Source organism: Malurus melanocephalus, unplaced genomic scaffold, assembly GCF_030028575.1.
Source record: "Malurus melanocephalus ecotype Western Australia unplaced genomic scaffold, MMel_1.1 scaffold_245, whole genome shotgun sequence".
NCBI lineage: Eukaryota > Metazoa > Chordata > Aves > Passeriformes > Maluridae > Malurus > Malurus melanocephalus.
In genome coordinates, this window is record NW_026623477.1 from 146,108 (window position 1) to 164,153 (window position 18,046).

Here is an 18,046-nt window from a genome sequence, read left to right on the forward strand (position 1 = left end):
ATGGAGTTGCACTACTGGCTTTTCCATCAGCAAAAGGAAGTGTGTTTGCCTGCTGCCTGTGAATCAGAGCAGCAGCTCTGCTTACAAACAAGGCACTGAAGCAAAATAGGTGGCCCTATATCTACAGCTTCTTTGCTTACTGCACTGTAAAGACAAGATTGTATGCAGGAATTGTTTTTAATGGGATAATTTGAAACGTTTATTGTTGCTGTTTGGTTACTGTCTATAAAGAGTGTCTGCTTTGTCTGATGCCCAAAAAGCGTTGTGTAAGTTAGAAACATTTTGTATTCATGAGGAAGGCAAATGTGTAAGGTGTTAAAGTGATTTAGTTCAATTGACTGCTGGCTGGATGGCTGAGCAGGAATATTGAGGCATTTAACAATGTTGATGGTATTCAGGACAAACATTTATTCTCCAGAGAGTAGAATTTGATCAGGATGATCAAATGCGACTCACTCTTCTCAATTATTTATGAATTGCGACCCCAGTGCTATTCATCACAGCTGGGTTTTACACCATTTAATTATTCAAAATAATCAACAACACATCTGTAAACTTGGTCTGGCTTTAAGCAGGCTTTGCTTCAGCTGTCACAAAATCACTGCTATTAACAAATGTTGGACACCTTCYGCCTGTGTTTTAGGAAAGAAAAACACTGCTCTAATAGCCTTATTTTTTCCCTGCCTCCTGGAGCTGCCTGCTGTGAGCACTGTGCTGTGGCAGCCAGTTGGAGAGGGCTTTGGCCAATTAGTCCCGTTGTGGGGAGCACAGGGAAAGGGAAGTTAAACTCCTCCGACTGCACTGCCTGCGCCAAATTCTATTCTCTGTGCTGGCTTAAAACTTGGAGCGTCTGCTTTGAAGTCAGGGGAGCTACTCCAGATGTATTTCTCCACAGCTGAGGTCTCRGCTTCCTAAATGTAAATGAAATCTCCTGTTAGAGTAAGGAGTAGGAAGAGGAACAAGGCGATCTCTGGGATAAACCACCCAGCTCTCTCGTGGCTGGTGTTCTGCCCTGCTGTGGGCCTGATTTGAAACCCAGGGTTTTTCACAGAGCATGTGGGTAAAATGTTTSTCAAGTGCCCAAACTGACTCAAAGGTCAGAATTCTAGTTTGCAGAGTGGCTGAGGGATAGTGGGACTCAAGGTTGCATTTACACAGTAGCTGTTGGAGTGGCTGTAGTGCTTCTTCTTACATCCAGTCAGACCCAGCCATGGTCCATGTACTGGAGTTACATCTGCCAGCTRTGGAGAAGACTTAGCTAATGTTTTATGGAGAAATAATAAGATTCCAGCTARACARAAAATCCMCTGTTACAGGGCTCCTAGCCTTAGGTAGAAAGTACCMCAGCCATTTGATACCGTGGAACTTCTGAAAAGGCGTAATGGATTSTGCAGTCACACAAAAAATATGGSTTTTTGCAYCTAAAAGKAAAAGAGGATGGCAAGGAGATGCTRAAATAATGTCATCAATACTGCAGRATAAATAAATCTTCCCAAAGGTAGCCAGTGCATGATATTTTCTAAAAGAAAAAAGGATCAAAAGTCTCTTCAGAAATTTCTGTGGCAGGAGGTTTAAGATAGAAGCTGAAAARCAGAACACTAATCTAGGCACACACATACACTGCCCAATGTGGAAGGTAAACATCCTCCATTTATTTGTTGCTACATTTTGGTGTCTCTTGCTGGTTTTTTTTGGCAGCATGTTGAGGGCTGTGTTGAGTTGTTTTTTACATGAAAAAGATTCCTTTGAAAGTAAATTGTGTGAATACTCCCTCCTCCTCTTAAATTGAGCTGTAATTACAGCTAAATATTTCGTGAATGTGCTTAGGAAGCATTTTATGTGCACAGGAAAAAAGTGCTTTGAACTCACAAATCTTCCCTTGGAAAGTACATCTAAAATGAATCCTTATTCCCTTTGGGTAATCATAGTGCAAGTAGCCAGCTTTATTGTCTGATGATAGCTGGGTTTTCTTGTATATATAGAATTGTTAAGATTTCCTTTGAGTCCCGTGAATTTTCAATTTTTGATATAAATTGGAAATACAGGATCCAATTTAATACTGAACAACAAATAGCTTTTTAAAATAAAGATCCTGCATCACTAGTGTTGGTCTCTAACATAATTCTTTATATTCARCCTTGCAGTTTGTTCAGTACTAGACTAAAAAGCATTCAGGGAAGGTTTTTGGCTTGCCCTCAGGTAGCTCCAGCACTGCCTTGCTGTGGTGTGCAGGATGAGCTACCACACCCGTACAGGGGCACTGGGGCAGGGTTTGAGGGCAACATTGAACAGAGATTGAAAGACTTTCTGAGCCAGAGATTATATCTACTCCTTGTCTAGCCAGAGATTTTCTTGGCATCATTACATTTAACAGTCTTTGACAGACCTTTCTTCTATAAATTTTTAATTGTTTCTTGAACCCTTTTAGGCTTCGGGTGTCCAAATCATCCCATGGCAATGAATTCTACAATTTGTTCCACAACAACAGACTTCCTTTTACTTTTAATTCATGTCTTACAACTCCTCTTGGTGCGTCCTAGTTTTTACATTACAAAGTGCATCCCTGTTTACTTAAATGTCTCTCACGAGTCTGTCTGCCTTTTTATTCTTCCTAATAATCCATTTTCAAATCTGAAGAAGTCTAAATTATTCACTTTGCTCTTTTGGAGGAAGCCACTCTAGATTTACAATGTCTTGCTCCTGCTGTACCTTTTTTCTTTCCTTTACCACARCCTTGGTAAGGAAGACCAGAGCTGTGCACAGTATATGACCGGTGGTTTTACTGCAGAGTTCAGTTTTCAGTTTTCTATTACTTTTTTCCCTCCTAACACACATTTGGTTTTTAACAGCCACTGAGCACTCAGCTGACACCTCCAGAAAACTATTGACTGTGACCCCAAGGTCTCATCACTGAATGGCAATAGCAAATTGGGAACCTGTCAGTATGTATGTGTCGTTAGGGTTGTTTTTTCCCCAAGTACATCAYTTTGCATTTATCAACATTGAATTTCATTTGCCATTTTGTCACTCGGCCACTCAGTGCTGTGAGATTGTTCATCTTCCCTTCACAAATAGCTTTTGTTCTAATTATCCTGAATAATTTTGTATTGTAAACACAYTTTGTCTCGTCTGCAGTCCATTTGTGAATAGGTTAGGTCCCCATAAGGTCCCACCAGTGAAAGCTGAACACTGGCAATTCCTGGGCAGGTAGTCCCACCTCTAACCTGGTAATGCACAAGGCGAGTTTTCTTTTTGCTCCAAGACCAGAATGGCTTTTTTAGTAATATTTTCTGAGAGGTCTTTTCACACATTTTGGAAATTGATATGCTGCTCTCTTCTAGACAGTCTGTAGACTTTTTCAGGGACCTTTTTTCAGAGTGTTGGAGGCATTCACTAGCTCTGCTCCTCTACTGCAGAGTCTCGCAGTTTGCCCCACAGAGAAGTCAGATGTAGTGGGCTGCAGTGCCTAAAACCCCTTCTGGATCTCATTTTAAAAAACTGATGTCACATTTTTCATCCTCTATTCCCCTGATAGCCTGACTATATAGGACATGTGCCCTCCAAATTCCTGTATCAAAAAGAGTGTGAAGTGCCACCTCCCACGGCAGAGCTTTTCACTCCCTCCCCCTGGCCAGTTACTGGAATAACACAGTAAGTTTTTTTGAGTAATCGTGTCCTTTTGCTCTAAGAAAGGAGCCAAGAAATCACCTTCCATCCCCAAAGCTAGCTGTGAATTTTTACAGTTTAATGCAGCATTTGGATTTTTGAGATCAGACAATTTTATTTCCCTCCTCCGTAATTGTGGAGTGGGCTGGTCAGTGCTGCTGTGGGAGCGATTAGAGAGGGGGAATGCAATCTCTGCAGACCTCTCCTGCCTGTGGCTGTGTGAGTGTAATGATTCATTACCAATTTGGARTCTGAACAGGCTCGCTGAACTTGGAGGCAGGCTGTCTAGCTCCCTCATCACATAAATTGAAAATATCTTTATACTCCAGTGGCACCTTCTTCTAAATGTCCTGAAATGTAAGAAAATAACATAAATCTATATTTCCAGCGATGTGGCAGGGATTTGCTAACGTTATTCTCGTGGTTGCTGCTGCTCAGGGCAGGGGTCACTGGCTCTTTTTAACCGGGGGCCTCAGAACGTTATTCTTTAGCAAAGGGTCRCATTGAAGACAGATAATGCTGCACTTTGCACACTTCTTGAGATGCTGAAAACCCAGAGTCGTTATAATGACATCCCTTACAGATAAGACACAGCTCACACCAGGCACATGCTTATAGCTGCATCTGCACCAAGGAATTTGGCAGTAGAAAGATGCCATTTCAAAGAATGCAGCTAGCAGGGAATACTGCACTGGGAATGTTTTGTAAACCTGGSCCAAAATTGTCTTAATTAGAGGTGTTCTCAGCCTGTGCTTTGCTGTGCTGAAACCAGAGGGAAGGAGGTGGAGGAGGAAGGGTTGCTGCAGAATAGGGCCTTCCTAGAGTTCTCAATTCTTATGTCACTGCTTCACCCACCCTCAGAAACTGGCATTGTGAATTAAGAGATGAAGAGAAGCAATAAAGAAAATTCAAATATCTGGGGTTTCTATTACTAACCACAGTACCACAGCCATTCCCAAGGTTTCTGCCTGGAAGCCCTGCAAGGATGAGCCATTGGTTGGGCAATGCAAGGTTTTGGTCAGACTCTGTCACCTTCCCTCCACCATCCTTTCCCCTCTCATGCATTTACAGTTTTTAGCTATCTGTTGATGTTCTTTCTGTGTTGAGTCCTTTTGGTTTGTTTATTTTCACCTCTTTCTAGRCTGTCCCCAACTCACCCCTATCTCAAGTGCCATTGGAGAGTTTATACCACTGCTAAATTATCACAGAAATCTACACTGTTCCTGTGGGATAGCTTCAAATATTATCTGCAGTCTCTGTTGGTATGCTGTCTTTATGTTTGCTGTGATAAAACAAACAGCAAGGGCACTACCACAGAATTCTTGTAATTTGGGATTAAAATGACATCTCACAACTGATACTGGGGGTGGATGAACGACCTGCTTCCATGCTGAAAAATATCAATGTTAATATCAAAACATARCCAAGGATATCCTCAGGTTTAGTCGCTCAGATTAGGATCCTTTCTTTGTTGTGACTCCTCCTCATTGCTATTCATAGGCTTTCACAGTTCAGCCCCTGCCAGGACATCAGCCTGGAGTAATGGGAAACAGCAGCAGCAGTGCTTTGTAAGGCCAGATCAAGAGACCAWGTTCTGCTCAGCTGCTGTAGCAAAAATTCCTGCTCAGAACCTCACACTGCCAGCAAGACATTGGAGCAGTTTGATTTTACCCTTAAATGGAAATTCTTTGAAGTTTAGAAGAAACTAATCTGTAACTTGTTTCAGAAAGGCAATTAAAATGGGTCGTTAAACCTGGGTGTATCAAATTCCAATTAGCATTAGCATGGACAATATAATTAAAAGGTAAATTAGCCATAATGGCATAGACTAGAACACTTCTTACAGTAACTAACGGTCAATTGAAACCATGTACTTTGGTTTTTCGGGTTGTCAGTGATAAGTTGAAAGGACAGAATAAAGCCTGTRTCCATTCATCCTGGGACAGTAATGTGTTCTGGGAAGTTAAACATGAGGAGCAGCAGTGTGCGAGCCAGCCGCCGTTAAAATCACTGGAGGAGACTAAGCAGGATTAAGCAAAGCCAAAGGAAATATTCTAGAGCTGCAAAGTTTATGGATGATTTATGGATGTGGTGATACAAACGCTATCTGTCCTACTCCAAGGTGCCAGGAGCAGCTGGGGGAGGACTTTGTTTAGGCTGAGCTGCAGTGAGCAGCCTGGGGTCAGCCCTGACCTGGTGACCTGCAAGCGTAGGTTATAACAATAATGCAATTGTGGTGATGTTCTAAGTGCAACTGAAGGACTTGGTGACCAGTAAGGTTTAGAAATCTCAGAATGTTCATTAAATAAGCAACAGAAAATGCTGCGGAAGTGTATATGTGATACACACAAATGTGGTAAAATAGCATAATTAAAATGGGGACTTTGGGGGACTTTCTCCAGGGTATTGTTTATTAACACTGGAGTGTCCTCTTCCACCAAGGGGTAAATAACACTCTCAACAGAGGCACAGATAGCAGGCTGCAACTAGCCTTGTCTCCCTGCAGCCCTTTGTGCATTGATGAAAGGCAACCACCTGGGCTTTAATAACAGAGGAAYGTTAACTTAGGCCTTACTGGCTGGTGGGGGGAGCCTGTGGTTTAGTAATTTGCTGTTAGAATTTGGAGAGATGAGCCTTGGAGGGGTAGGAGACRGTGGATAACCAGCTCATGCTCTCCACCCTGTCTGTCCATGCAGCACAGCCAAACCCGGCCCAGMAGAGCTGGAGATGTCCTCAGTCCCCTTCTCACTGACCCCTTCAATGTCCCAAAGCCTTGGCTGTGTCCTGGACTGGAGGGGAGGGCTGAAGGCTTTAAAAAGACAAAAATAGTTGAGGCATATTGGCAAGGAGAAAGCTTTTCTGGACTAGTTTCCTTTTACTGTGCTTTTGCATTGTGCAGACATACGAATGCTCCATTACAGCAGCTTTCCAGAGTATTAAAAACCATTTAGAATGCTATGTGTTAAGAAAAGCCATTTTCAGATCATCAGCTCTCACAGCGTCAGACCTCCTTTTCCATTGCTGTGTTTTTCACCATCTTAGCTTAATCTTCCTCTTCTATTAACTTTATATTGGCCAGCTGGGAACATGTACAGTCGAGGAAACAGCCACCATCAACATAAAAAGGTTAATTAAAATGATTAACCTCACCAACAATTCCCTTATGGAAAAATCCTATAGAATTTAATAGAAATGATACATTTACTATGTAGTATTTAAACTGTCAGAAAAAATTCCTTAGCAGGGAGGTAATTCCCTATTAAATTCTATAACTTCTCAGAGTATTCTCCACAGAATCTTATTGGATTAATCTGTATTAAATTCTACAGCATTTGGCATAAATTTTTCAATGCTAGTAACTTCTGAAGAGAATTTTATAGTGAYGCAGGGATGTAGGGTTTGACAAGAAGCTTTTCAGAAACAGGGAGGGTATTTTTTAGGAGTRACCTGTAACCATACAGCAGTGATGTTCTATGATTTCTAAATGCAAAAATAGGTAAAACAAAATTACATTTAATCAACCTAACATGTAAATATCGCTGCTTTTCCATCTATAAGTTAGGCTGAACTGACCCTGCCCATTGTGTAATCTGAAGTCCTTGCTCACTGGAGCTGACAGGCAGAATTAGGGGAAGAGCACACTCTAATATGTTTTTTATTCATTTGATGGAAGTGGAACTATGAAAATTCTATTAGGGACAGCTGAGAGTTTTGCTTGATTTGTCTTTGTCTTTACTCAGCTCATCTCCTTGAGCACAGTATGTTTCTCCCTATGGAGGGCTGGGAAGAGAGACAGAAGCAATTGTTATTTGGGAGTGTCACATGGATATAAAAGCTATAAAACGTTCAAGGTTTTAGTGTGCTTTGCACTTTTAAAATGTAAATGCTGGGGAAGATATCAAAATTGCTATGCAAGTCCTTTGTGAAATGTCTGCATAATGCTGAACTCCTACATCTGCTGTTTGTATAGCATTTCTTGTGATAATTTTTCTCTGTCACTTAGCTCGTGATCTTTGTAGCAGCTGTGAGCTCCTAATGACTTTCCCTCTTAGGTTCTATACTGTTATTTTTAAAGTCTGAAGTACAAAGTAATTTGGCACTTCCTCACATATCCTGGGGGGAAATCAGTTCTGTTTGGTGCAATTTCTGGGAGTCACAAAAGATTTCAATACACATCATTTCTTCCACAACTTTGTAAACTCCAAATTTTAATTTTTTTTTGTTTGTTTCAACAAAGTGTCTTTAAATGAAGAATATTTATGCTAGTGATAAAAAGGGGGTTCTCTTTTTCAGGAGGATTGTGGTTAAGCAGATACTAAAAAGGTTTACCTTGGAGATGRAAATACTTGTGAGTGATTCAGTTTGTAGGGCAGTCTCTGAAATATGTAACTGTCTAGGGGAATGGCTGCTTCTCTTCAGGGTCAAAAAAAGACCCTCCATTGCCCCATTTCAATAGCCCTGTATTTTTTTGTTGAACAGAGTAAGGGATAGGTTGGGAACTAAATAATTCCATGGGAATTAGGTATCTAACCTCCAGCCCCAACTAGACAATAATCTGCATCCCTGGCTTCATGAACACCCTGGCAAGCTTGGCATCTCTCAGCTTTATAAATATATATATATATTTATACATGGATGCAACCTTTTCTTCACTGTATCAGGGGCTGTTAATCAGTGTCCAAGCTGTGGTATTTAAAGCACTSACTGTTATCTTCAGAGATCTATTTTATTTGTATTTTACAAAAGGCATCTCTCTGCAGAGAACTAACAAAAGGTCAGTGCCAAACTTAAATGTCAGAAACCCCATTTTGAGAGGTTATAAGCAGATAARTTGTCCAGTGGTCAGAAGTCTTCTGTTGCAATATTTTTTGTTCTTAGTTCCTTACACTGCACTCTTACCTCTAAGGCATCCTGTCTCAGCTCCCCAGGGAGGGACAGAGTGGGACATGGCAGGAGATGCAGTCAGAAGGTGATGGACTGGTGGTCACAGGGGACAGGTGGCCCTCAGGGTGCTCATCTGTCCCCAAGCCTGTGGAGAGGAGTGTGACCCTGCTCCAGGGACAGCTGGCACAGCTCAGTGTAAGAGAATACAACATACAGGACAATAATGAAAGACTGTGTTGAACCCAGCAATTGTGACACTGATACTTTAAACGTGKTTTCTGTGAGCTGTTGCAAAAGGACAGAAAGCTCAGGTTTTTTTGACTGACAAATTTTCCATTTGAATAATTTTTCTGCCCAGGAAGTGCAGCGCTGTACGGCTGACATGAACATCACTGCAGAGCATTCCAACCATCCTGACAACAAGCACAAGAACAGATACATCAACATCCTGGCCTGTAAGTAAGCTCTGGTCTGAGCACAATGAATCAGCCCAAAAAGGCACTCTCCTCTTGCTGTGTGTGTGTGACTGGGACAGGCAGTGGCCCCATGTTACATTATTACACATAATAAGTAACCCTAATTAGTAATAAACATGTGAAAGTGTGACTGGGAGATCCTTTTCCTGCTAAAGGTAGTGAATGTTTTGACCTCTCCAGGGCCAGAATTTCACTCCAGYTTTTGTTTTGAAATGTTTCACAGTTTGACAGTCCAAGCACAGTTTTCAAAGTRTAAGTTTGGTATGAAATTTTGCAGAGGAATAACTGGGATAAATTGATGATCAGAGCTCTTCTGCCTGCTAACGCCTGAAAACTGGCCTGAGGGAAGTGCATGGTGGAGCAAAGAGTTTTACTGATGATTCCTGGGATTACCTTACAATCCCAAAGGTGCTAAATCTTACAGAGTGTATCTGCTGTATTTCAAACTGCTTTAGCTGTGTGTAGGATTTGGACAAATAGTGATCTTCRTAGCACAGAGCAGGCTTTGCCTGTATCCCTCTGAGAACTGCAAATCCAGACTCTGCTCTAGAATGCAAATTATCTGGGATGGCAGTGCAGTAACTTTTTCCSTATTGTTCTCTGATGTGGAGTGAATGGCAGATGCAGTAGATGCTGGTTTAGGAACAGACATGTAAARGCCACTGGTAAAAAGTTCACAATGTTCATAAACATAGCAATACATCTTGAATGCTTTTGATAGCATAGGAAGGAAATGCATGTCTAACAGATTTTTAGAAGTAATCAAGGTGCTGGCTGAGGACYAATTCCCAGACCTGTGAAAGGCTTGGTATGTGGCCTTCAGTGAGCAAAGGCATTCAGTGAGTGTGTCCCAGTTGTGGTTTTAGACATAGATGTCTGGTCCCTCTAGGCACAGAGATGTGACACTAAAGGAGAATTGAAGCACTCCAGTCTTTCTGTTGTCATTGGAGAAACCTCTCTCTCCATTGGTCCTCAAGGAAGGCAAATGAAACCAGTTTTTATGCTTCAAGTTGGCTCACATCTCATCTATGCATGAGTTGGAAGGACCACCCTGCCTAGGAGCAGGAGGACTGTGAATATTTTCTGCTTTAAGATGGAGCCAAGCATTTAGGTGAAACAAAAAGAGCAGCTAAAGATCACAACCTGAAGTGTATCCTTGTGGTGTGATCAGGGTGGTGAAGGAGTGAGGACACTCACTCAGCTCCCARAGCCAGCAGAGCTGTCTGAGCCCAGCACTGAGGGGAGGATAATGAGCTGAGCCAAGCAGAGGCAGTGTGACACAGCCCCGTGGGGTGCCCTGGCTCTCTGAATCTCACTGCTTCAAGTGATGTAGATGATCCTAGAAATTGTGCTCCTGAGGCTCCAGTGCCATTTAAAGAGAAGCTGTCCCAGCATGAGCCACGTACTTTAAGGGATGTGAAGACTGATGACCTGCGCATGAGCAGATGACAAAGAACAGATACTCCCATCTCCCTCTGGACTCCAGTGCCAGGCCAATTGTTTCTGTGTATTAGTAGGCAACCCTGATACCCAGGAAATGGGATGTTTGCCTGCAGTTCTGAACTGTGTTTCCCTRATGTTTCTCTGCTCTGTTTTTAAACCTGCAGATGATCACAGCAGGGTGAARCTAAGGCCTTTACCGGGGAAAGATTCTAAGCACAGTGACTACATTAATGCTAATTATGTCGATGTAAGTTGTTTTAATGGTTTTTATCTGCTCTACCTGTGAATCCTTCCAAAGGAGGAAGTATTGTCACTTGTGAAATAATTGCATTTTCCAACTTCACCTGTTAATTTTGCTACAAATTCCTCCCTATTCTGAATGAAAAAAGCACCTTTCTTGTTACCTCTAAAATATTAATTTTTCTGCYATGATACTGCTTTCATCTCACTTGGCATTATGGTTTTCTTTGAAGGGTTACAACAAAGCAAAAGCCTACATTGCTACCCAGGGACCTTTAAAGTCTACCTTTGAAGACTTCTGGAGGATGATTTGGGAACAAAAYACTGGAATCATTGTCATGATCACGAACCTTGTTGAAAAAGGAAGAGTAAGAGATTTTCTCATTTGTTAGCAGTCACTGCTTCTTAACACTTCCCCAAATCACCTGGGCAGAATTTGTTTTTAAATGGTTTGAGSTGACAAGTATTGATGCATAATACATAACTAACAGAACAGAGGGCTACATACCTAGCCATGATTTTTTTCAAAAAGCTCTAAACACAAATACAAAGCAGCAGCTCAGGCCCTTAGCCAACTCACCCAACTGTGTCTGTGTTCAGAGGAAATGYGATCAGTACTGGCCGACAGAGAACAGCGAGGAGTACGGCAACATCATCGTCACGCTGAAGAGCACAAAYGTCCACGCCTGCTACACCGTGCGCCGCTTCACCATCAGGAACACCAAGATGAAAAAGGTGAGCCAAGCCTTTGCTGCTCCCACCCAGGTGCCTTCTGGCTTGTACGGGATACAAGACACACCATAGCAAAACTCAGTGTTTGCATAAGGCAACCTGGAGGCCAGGTGGGTGGGAAATAAGTAAGCAAAGCCTGGATTACAAGGGGCCTGTTGTTAAGGTTTAGCYTGTATTTCTTTTTCTCAAGTGCACTGCTGCTTTGGTGTCCTTGAGGTTGCTGTTATTACCTGTTCCCACATGTATTTTTCCTCAAACTCTGTCTCCACCTAGCAGGAGGCAGAGCTGCAGGTTTGTTCTGTCAGAGTCCAGCACTTTCTCAGCTGAGCAAGCCAGAAGGACTGATGATATTTCTATGCTTCTTTTCCCTCTTCTCGCTCTTGTCTGTGTGCACCCTTGGCACACAGGGTCAGAAAGGGAACCCCAAAGGGCGGCAGAACGAGAGGACGGTCATTCAGTACCACTACACGCAGTGGCCRGACATGGGGGTGCCCGAGTACGCTCTGCCCGTGCTCACCTTCGTCAGGAGATCCTCRGCAGCCAGAACCCCGGACATGGGACCAGTGGTGGTGCACTGCAGGTACGATGGCTGTGACAGCTCCCATGGCAAGCACAGCTAAAGCTCAGTTAAGACAAACTGTGGGTTACTAACACAGGAGGAGCGTGCCAGCCCCAGTGCACGTGAGCTCACTGTGCCTACATCTTAAGACAGCTCCAATGCAGAAGCTTCCCAGCTGACACAGGGGTTTGCTCATGCCATGATACTGAACTGCTGAATTGCAGTGATGTGGTTGGGAAGCTCCTTGGTCAAAGCTTGTTTGTAGCTTGCCTGTTCACTGCTGGGAACCAACAGTGTGGATACACGGACACCTGGGCATGCAAACATCACTGACCCACCAGCATTTGCAGTCAGAGCAATAGGTCAGTTGATAAAACAGTTCAGGGATGTGTTCTTCATTGCTGTGTGTGAGGGGGCTGCACAGTACCCTAGCAAGGAGGAGAGGATGATGGGGATTACAGCTTCTTCCTCAGCAGAAGCTGAGAATTTCTAAAGCATTCCCATCTCTCTCAGCCCTGGACCACTCTCCTTCCCTGCAAGGAGTGCTGCCTCCACAGGATCAGCCTCTCTCATACCTTCCCATAGTGCTGGTAACCACTTGCATTTCCAGCTCCACYATGCAGTTTAGGCTTTACCTCAAGGCTGAAGCCAACCAGGACAGCCTCACAGTGACCTTGGCAATCCAGGATAGCAGCAGCTTGGCCAAGGGTAGATCTTTGTATGGCTTCATCCAGCCAGCACCAGTAACAGCAGCAGTGGGAAAAGTCGAAGTGTGAAATCCAGGGCCATGGCAGCCTCACACTCATGCTGCTGGCACAGGTGTGATGGCTTGTATTGTGTTCWGCCTCATCTTGAAGCACAGAAATAYCCACTGGTAATATTTWGAGAAAACCAAAATATTTTGCTGGGAAATTCTAATGGTTGAAGCTGGAGGAAAATGAAAGACTGTGAATAGGAGTATTTGCTTAGCTCTGTTCTACTGTTACTTYTGCATTTGCTTTCATCTGCCTGTATTTATTTCATGGGTTTCTCTTATGCTCTCTGCAGTGCTGGTGTTGGCAGAACTGGTACCTACATTGTGATAGACAGTATGCTGCAGCAGATAAAAGATAAAAGCACAGTTAATGTCCTGGGTTTCCTGAAACATATCAGGACACAGCGCAACTACCTCGTCCAGACAGAGGTAAAAATTGCAGTGGGGTTGAATTTAAAGCCTTRTTCATTTTTGTTTTGTAATCAAAAGGAGAATAGATTTTTCCAATTACAACCTTGTAAAAATTGAATATATTACTGATACGTTTCTGCAGTGGAATGTCTCTCTTTTTCTAGACCAGAAACTTCAGATTTTAACTCGTTCAGAGTTGTTTGTGCTACATTTATAAATGTTTATGCTGAATTTGGCAGTATTTGCATGGGTGGCTTGTTTTGCACACCCTTTCCTTCAGTGTGCAACACCCCTCAGACAAAGCCAGCTGTTTGGGTTATCCTTMGTGTTTACCTGACATGCTGATGCTTTTCTAGGAGCAGTACATTTTTATTCATGATGCCTTGTTGGAAGCCATCCTCGGGAAGGAGACTGAAGTATCTGCCAACCAGCTGCATAGTTATGTTAACAGCATCCTCATACCTGGCATAGGAGGGAAGACACGACTAGAAAAACAGTTCAAGGTAAGTCTTAATCACTGCCATCCAGAGGGACCTAATTTTCCTACACTCTTTTATATGGCCTGTCRTCACTGTCAGTTGTCATGGCTAATGAACCAAACCAGAACATTTGATTAGCACAGCACAACATCTTGAGAAGTTCAGTTCTCTGCAGTCTTAGCTACACTGCTGCTCATGCTCTTTAGTCAGAGGTGACAAGAGGGACATTGACTGGACTGTGCTGCTGGTCTCCCTGTTCCCAAGGGGGCTTGGATGTTCCCAAGTCTGTGGTTAGCTTGGCTGGGAGTCTTCCTCCAAACTCTGGCTCTCACGCACATAGATACAGGGAAAGACAGGAGATGAGCTCTTTGCACCATCTCCTGTTTCATCACTGTAGAGAAAGGGCTACAAATGTTTTAAGATTAGGAAACACAAAATGCCTTTCTCATTTTTTGGGGTTATGGAAAAGCCTCCCAGCTRGAAGGGGCCTRTRTGCTCTGTTCCCACATTGTTACACTCATTGCTAATCACAACACTTGCTGCWTTTCCTGTTATGTCATAGCTGCTTTCTTCCTGGCCAAAGTAATTTTTGGTTTTTTGCCCAGATCTCTTATCTGAAACCCAAGATTTTCTGATCGCAGTTTATTTGAATACATTGTAAAATATTTTGTGAGAGGTTGTATCATAGAGAGATTATTCATGACATCTGTTTTCACAGCTAAACTCACTCAGTTAATAACTACCCAATAACTACCCAAAGAACGGAAGCAGTTAAATTACACCAGGTGCCAAACTATTAAAAAAAATGAACAGGCTCTTCTCTGAATTCACTTGTAGGAATCTCAGGATTTCTCCATCACTCAAGATATTCCAGATGTTTAATTACTGAATTAAAAAAACAAGCACAAGCACACGCACATGCTCAAAAGGCGTGGGAGAAAAAGATACCTTRTTTTAAAAAATGCTGCACTTTTATGCACGATGCTAAATTATATGTATAAATTATATGTTTTCTGATGACTCRTGGCRAAGTTTGAAAGCGCTAAGTGTCATWTTCAGAAATTACTTTCTCTGACAACATTGCAGAGTTATTTAGAAATCCCATAACTTCTAATGGGGCTTATGCCAGTGCATAGATGAGTTGAGTGCTGTCTTGTTTAGAGTGCATTTCTAACTGGGATGTGACCAGCAACAGTTATTAGATCTTTCTCTTTGTTTCTGCTGCTGCCACAGAYCTGGCAGAAAATAACTTGTGCTCATGCCCCAGTACAGCAATTTCCATTCAACCACCTTAGAGTGAAATGACACTGAGTGACGAGGTGTGAGTGCAGGAGATGTGAAAGCCACCTTTACTCTCTTCGCTCTGGCAGAGTTTCCCCATGCACTGGGGGAATATTCAAACACAAATCTGCCTTTCTTTGTGCCTCTAAGCAGCCCAGAATGAAGGCAGACCAGAGAACGTAACACATGGCCTCAGATCTCAGATGCCAGTGGAGTGGGTTCCCCAAGGCCTGGCAGAAAAAGACATTCTGCAGCAATGATCTGGCTTTTATTTTGAAAAAAAAACCCAGTATTAAAGTTTTGTTRTTGCTTTTATTCCTCAAGATCTGCTTCTGACTAAACATATCTGAAAGTCTGTGAAATATATTCTCAAAGATAATGAAATGTAGTGTTCTGTGAAAATACATTTTGATGGAACTTCATTTCAGGATGTTTCAAAGCTGAGAGCTGCAGAGATCTTTTTATCTATTAAACATGTTGTATCGAAAGGATGATTTCCACTGGAAACTTGAGTACTTTAAACAAGTTTAACAATGCAGTTTATTCTTCTAGTAATGCATCTTTGCAGGAGTTGGCAAAGAAGCCTCCTCTCTTCATTTAGAGCGCTCTGAGGACTGACTTACTACTTTATTCTCTTTCAGCTGGTTACACAGTGTAATGCAAAATACGTGGAATGCTTCAGTGCTCAGAAAGACTGCAACAAAGAGAAGAACAGGAACTCATCAGTCGTGCCATGTAAGATCACATCTTCGGTTTGATTACTGCCTAGCATAACTTTTTGTACCGAATTCTCCTGGTGTTATGCATGAAAAGGCATAGCCACTAGGAAGGGGAAATGTAATCTTTTGTTCAGCCCAAGCTGTCTTGTCTTCCAATATTACCCTGATGAAACTGAACAAAAGGAAATAGTTGCAGTGTCAGCCAGATATACTGTCCAAGTGAAATGTTAATTTGAAGTGCTTAAGCATTTGAATAATTAGGTAGGGGATAAATCTGTGGAATACTGAGAGATTACTTTGATACCAGCTCCCAGCTCTGGTGAGATCTCCCAGAGTGATTGGCACCAGTTGTTTGTAATTCAGCTACTGCACTCCATTTCAGTGTGTGAGCCGCCCCAGATTTGAGGGTATTTAGTGCCTGAGGACACAGTTTCACAGTCATTAATATGGAATCTGTGCGGGGCTGTCAAGCAGTATGAACTTGCACCAGACCAAGCACAACGTCAGTACAGGACACAGAGGACAGATGACAGCCAAGCCAGCACAAAGTAATAGTGGCACAGACACAGTCCATCAGGGAGTTTAATAAAAAGRGAAGTCATCAGAATACATCTTAAAAACAGATGGGAATAGACCAGAAATAGTCTGTATGATTTGGCCCTTTGCGTCACGCAGCTGCAGTGATTTCAGTTTGGCTTTTGGGGCCTGTCAGGGGGTTTGGGGATGATGTTGAACCCAGCCCTCAAACACAGAGAAGCATGGAGCTGCAGAAGAGCACACACACTTCTGGGAGGTTCCTCATTAGGGAAAAGGTTTGTYTCTAGAGGTTCTCTCACCCTGTGAGAGATGCAGTGCTACAGAGYGGTAAGGAAAACAAAATAAATCAGCTGGGTTTGTGTGCTGCTGGAGACAAATGGAACACTATAGACAAGAATTACCCGAAATCCCCTGTTATCACTGCATATACTGTTATTTGGTAATTCAGCCTGCTGTGAAAATCTTTGCTATAGTAAAATTTGATTCCTGAAATTACTTTGTCCTTGTGGGAATATTGTGCAACATTCTCTTTTATATCCTGTGTTAGCAGGCAGTGTTTTAACGCAGTTAAAGTGCTGGCCTGCTCCTGTGGGAGATGGGAGCTGCACACTGTTTGCTTTGTTAACGGCTGAAAAATTCTTACTTTCTGCATTGTGCCATGACCAGACTTTGATCTTTTTTTTTTTTTTTTTAATGTTATAGCTGAGCGTGCTAGAGTGGGCTTGGCACCGCTGCCTGGAATGAAGGGAACAGATTACATTAATGCCTCTTATATCATGGTGAGGAAGCCAACACCTAATTACAAAGTAAAATCAATTCTAAGGTGCTAAATACCAGATGCCTATAATTGTCYTAATTCTGTATGTAATGGCTGTGTATTAACAGATGAGATTTTAACACCTTCCCCATAATGTAAAGCTATTAACCGTGTTTTATTAAAGATTCTTGCCTAAAAAAATTAATTACAAGATGCATTTAGATGGARTGTGCATTTCCGTGAGATACAGTCAAATAAATACTGGGATTTAAAGTAAATTAAAGCAGTAGGGACTCTGTAGAATTGAAATGGAGTTAAAAAAATACAGTCTGTGTGAAAAATATTGTGAAATAAAATGAAATAGGGTCATTATATGTCCCCAGAGATTAAAGTAATGCTTTAAAAGTAGGGAAGGCAGTAAATAACTGTGTGTTTGTTTTGCTGCAAAAGGGCTACTACAGGAGTAACGAGTTCATCATAACCCAACATCCACTGCCACACACGACTAAAGATTTCTGGCGAATGATCTGGGAYCACAATGCACAGATCATTGTCATGCTGCCGGACAACCAGAGCCTGGTGAGTAGCCCGTGTCCCTCCCTTCGAGGTGCCACTGTCACAGCCCAGCTGGGCACAGYACAGGGTCACTCAGTTGCCTGCTGGGGCTGTTTTCTGGCTGAAAGCAAAGCCAGTTTTGGAGCCACCTTCTCAAACTTTGCCACAAGCTGGTTATAAAGGGATAAGTTCCATGATGTGGGGGCTTTTCTGTTGCTCTCACCTTCTGCACTCACCCCTGGACACCCAGGGCTGATGGACCACGGCGCTCACAGGAACACAGGCCCATTCTGGTGACATCTGCAAGGCTCCTGAGGGCTGCTTGGCAGCAGGCAAGCACTGAGGGCATAGAGAGGCTGGGGTTATGGGTAAGGACTTTGAGACGAGTAGAAATGCAAGGTAGGGACACCAGAATAATTGCTTGTTTGCCTGCAAGCTTAAGCCTCAGGCTGTGCAAGGCTATGGCTGTGCAAGGCCTCGCATGCCGTTTTTAATGAAAGTAAAAAGCAAACAAGGATGTTAATTTAAGTGGAAATAATGAGTCAGACAGAGA

At 42.6% G+C, this 18,046-nt stretch overlaps 1 protein-coding gene across 1 annotated transcript in view; it reads left to right on the plus strand.

Annotated features, from left to right (window-relative positions):
* LOC130578914 (receptor-type tyrosine-protein phosphatase gamma) overlaps positions 1–18,046 on the plus strand; it is a gene marked incomplete at its 5' end in the record, with an annotated part of 132,002 nt that overhangs the window by 104,279 nt on the left and 9,677 nt on the right. The window contains 10 exons of the mRNA XM_057375317.1: positions 8,909–9,005; positions 10,634–10,716; positions 10,943–11,077; positions 11,310–11,444; positions 11,849–12,021; positions 13,048–13,183; positions 13,522–13,668; positions 15,567–15,660; positions 16,884–16,960; positions 17,389–17,517. Of these exons, the coding sequence (XP_057231300.1) occupies positions 8,909–9,005; positions 10,634–10,716; positions 10,943–11,077; positions 11,310–11,444; positions 11,849–12,021; positions 13,048–13,183; positions 13,522–13,668; positions 15,567–15,660; positions 16,884–16,960; positions 17,389–17,517 (1,206 nt within the window). The remainder of the gene's footprint in view (positions 1–8,908; positions 9,006–10,633; positions 10,717–10,942; positions 11,078–11,309; positions 11,445–11,848; positions 12,022–13,047; positions 13,184–13,521; positions 13,669–15,566; positions 15,661–16,883; positions 16,961–17,388; positions 17,518–18,046) is intronic.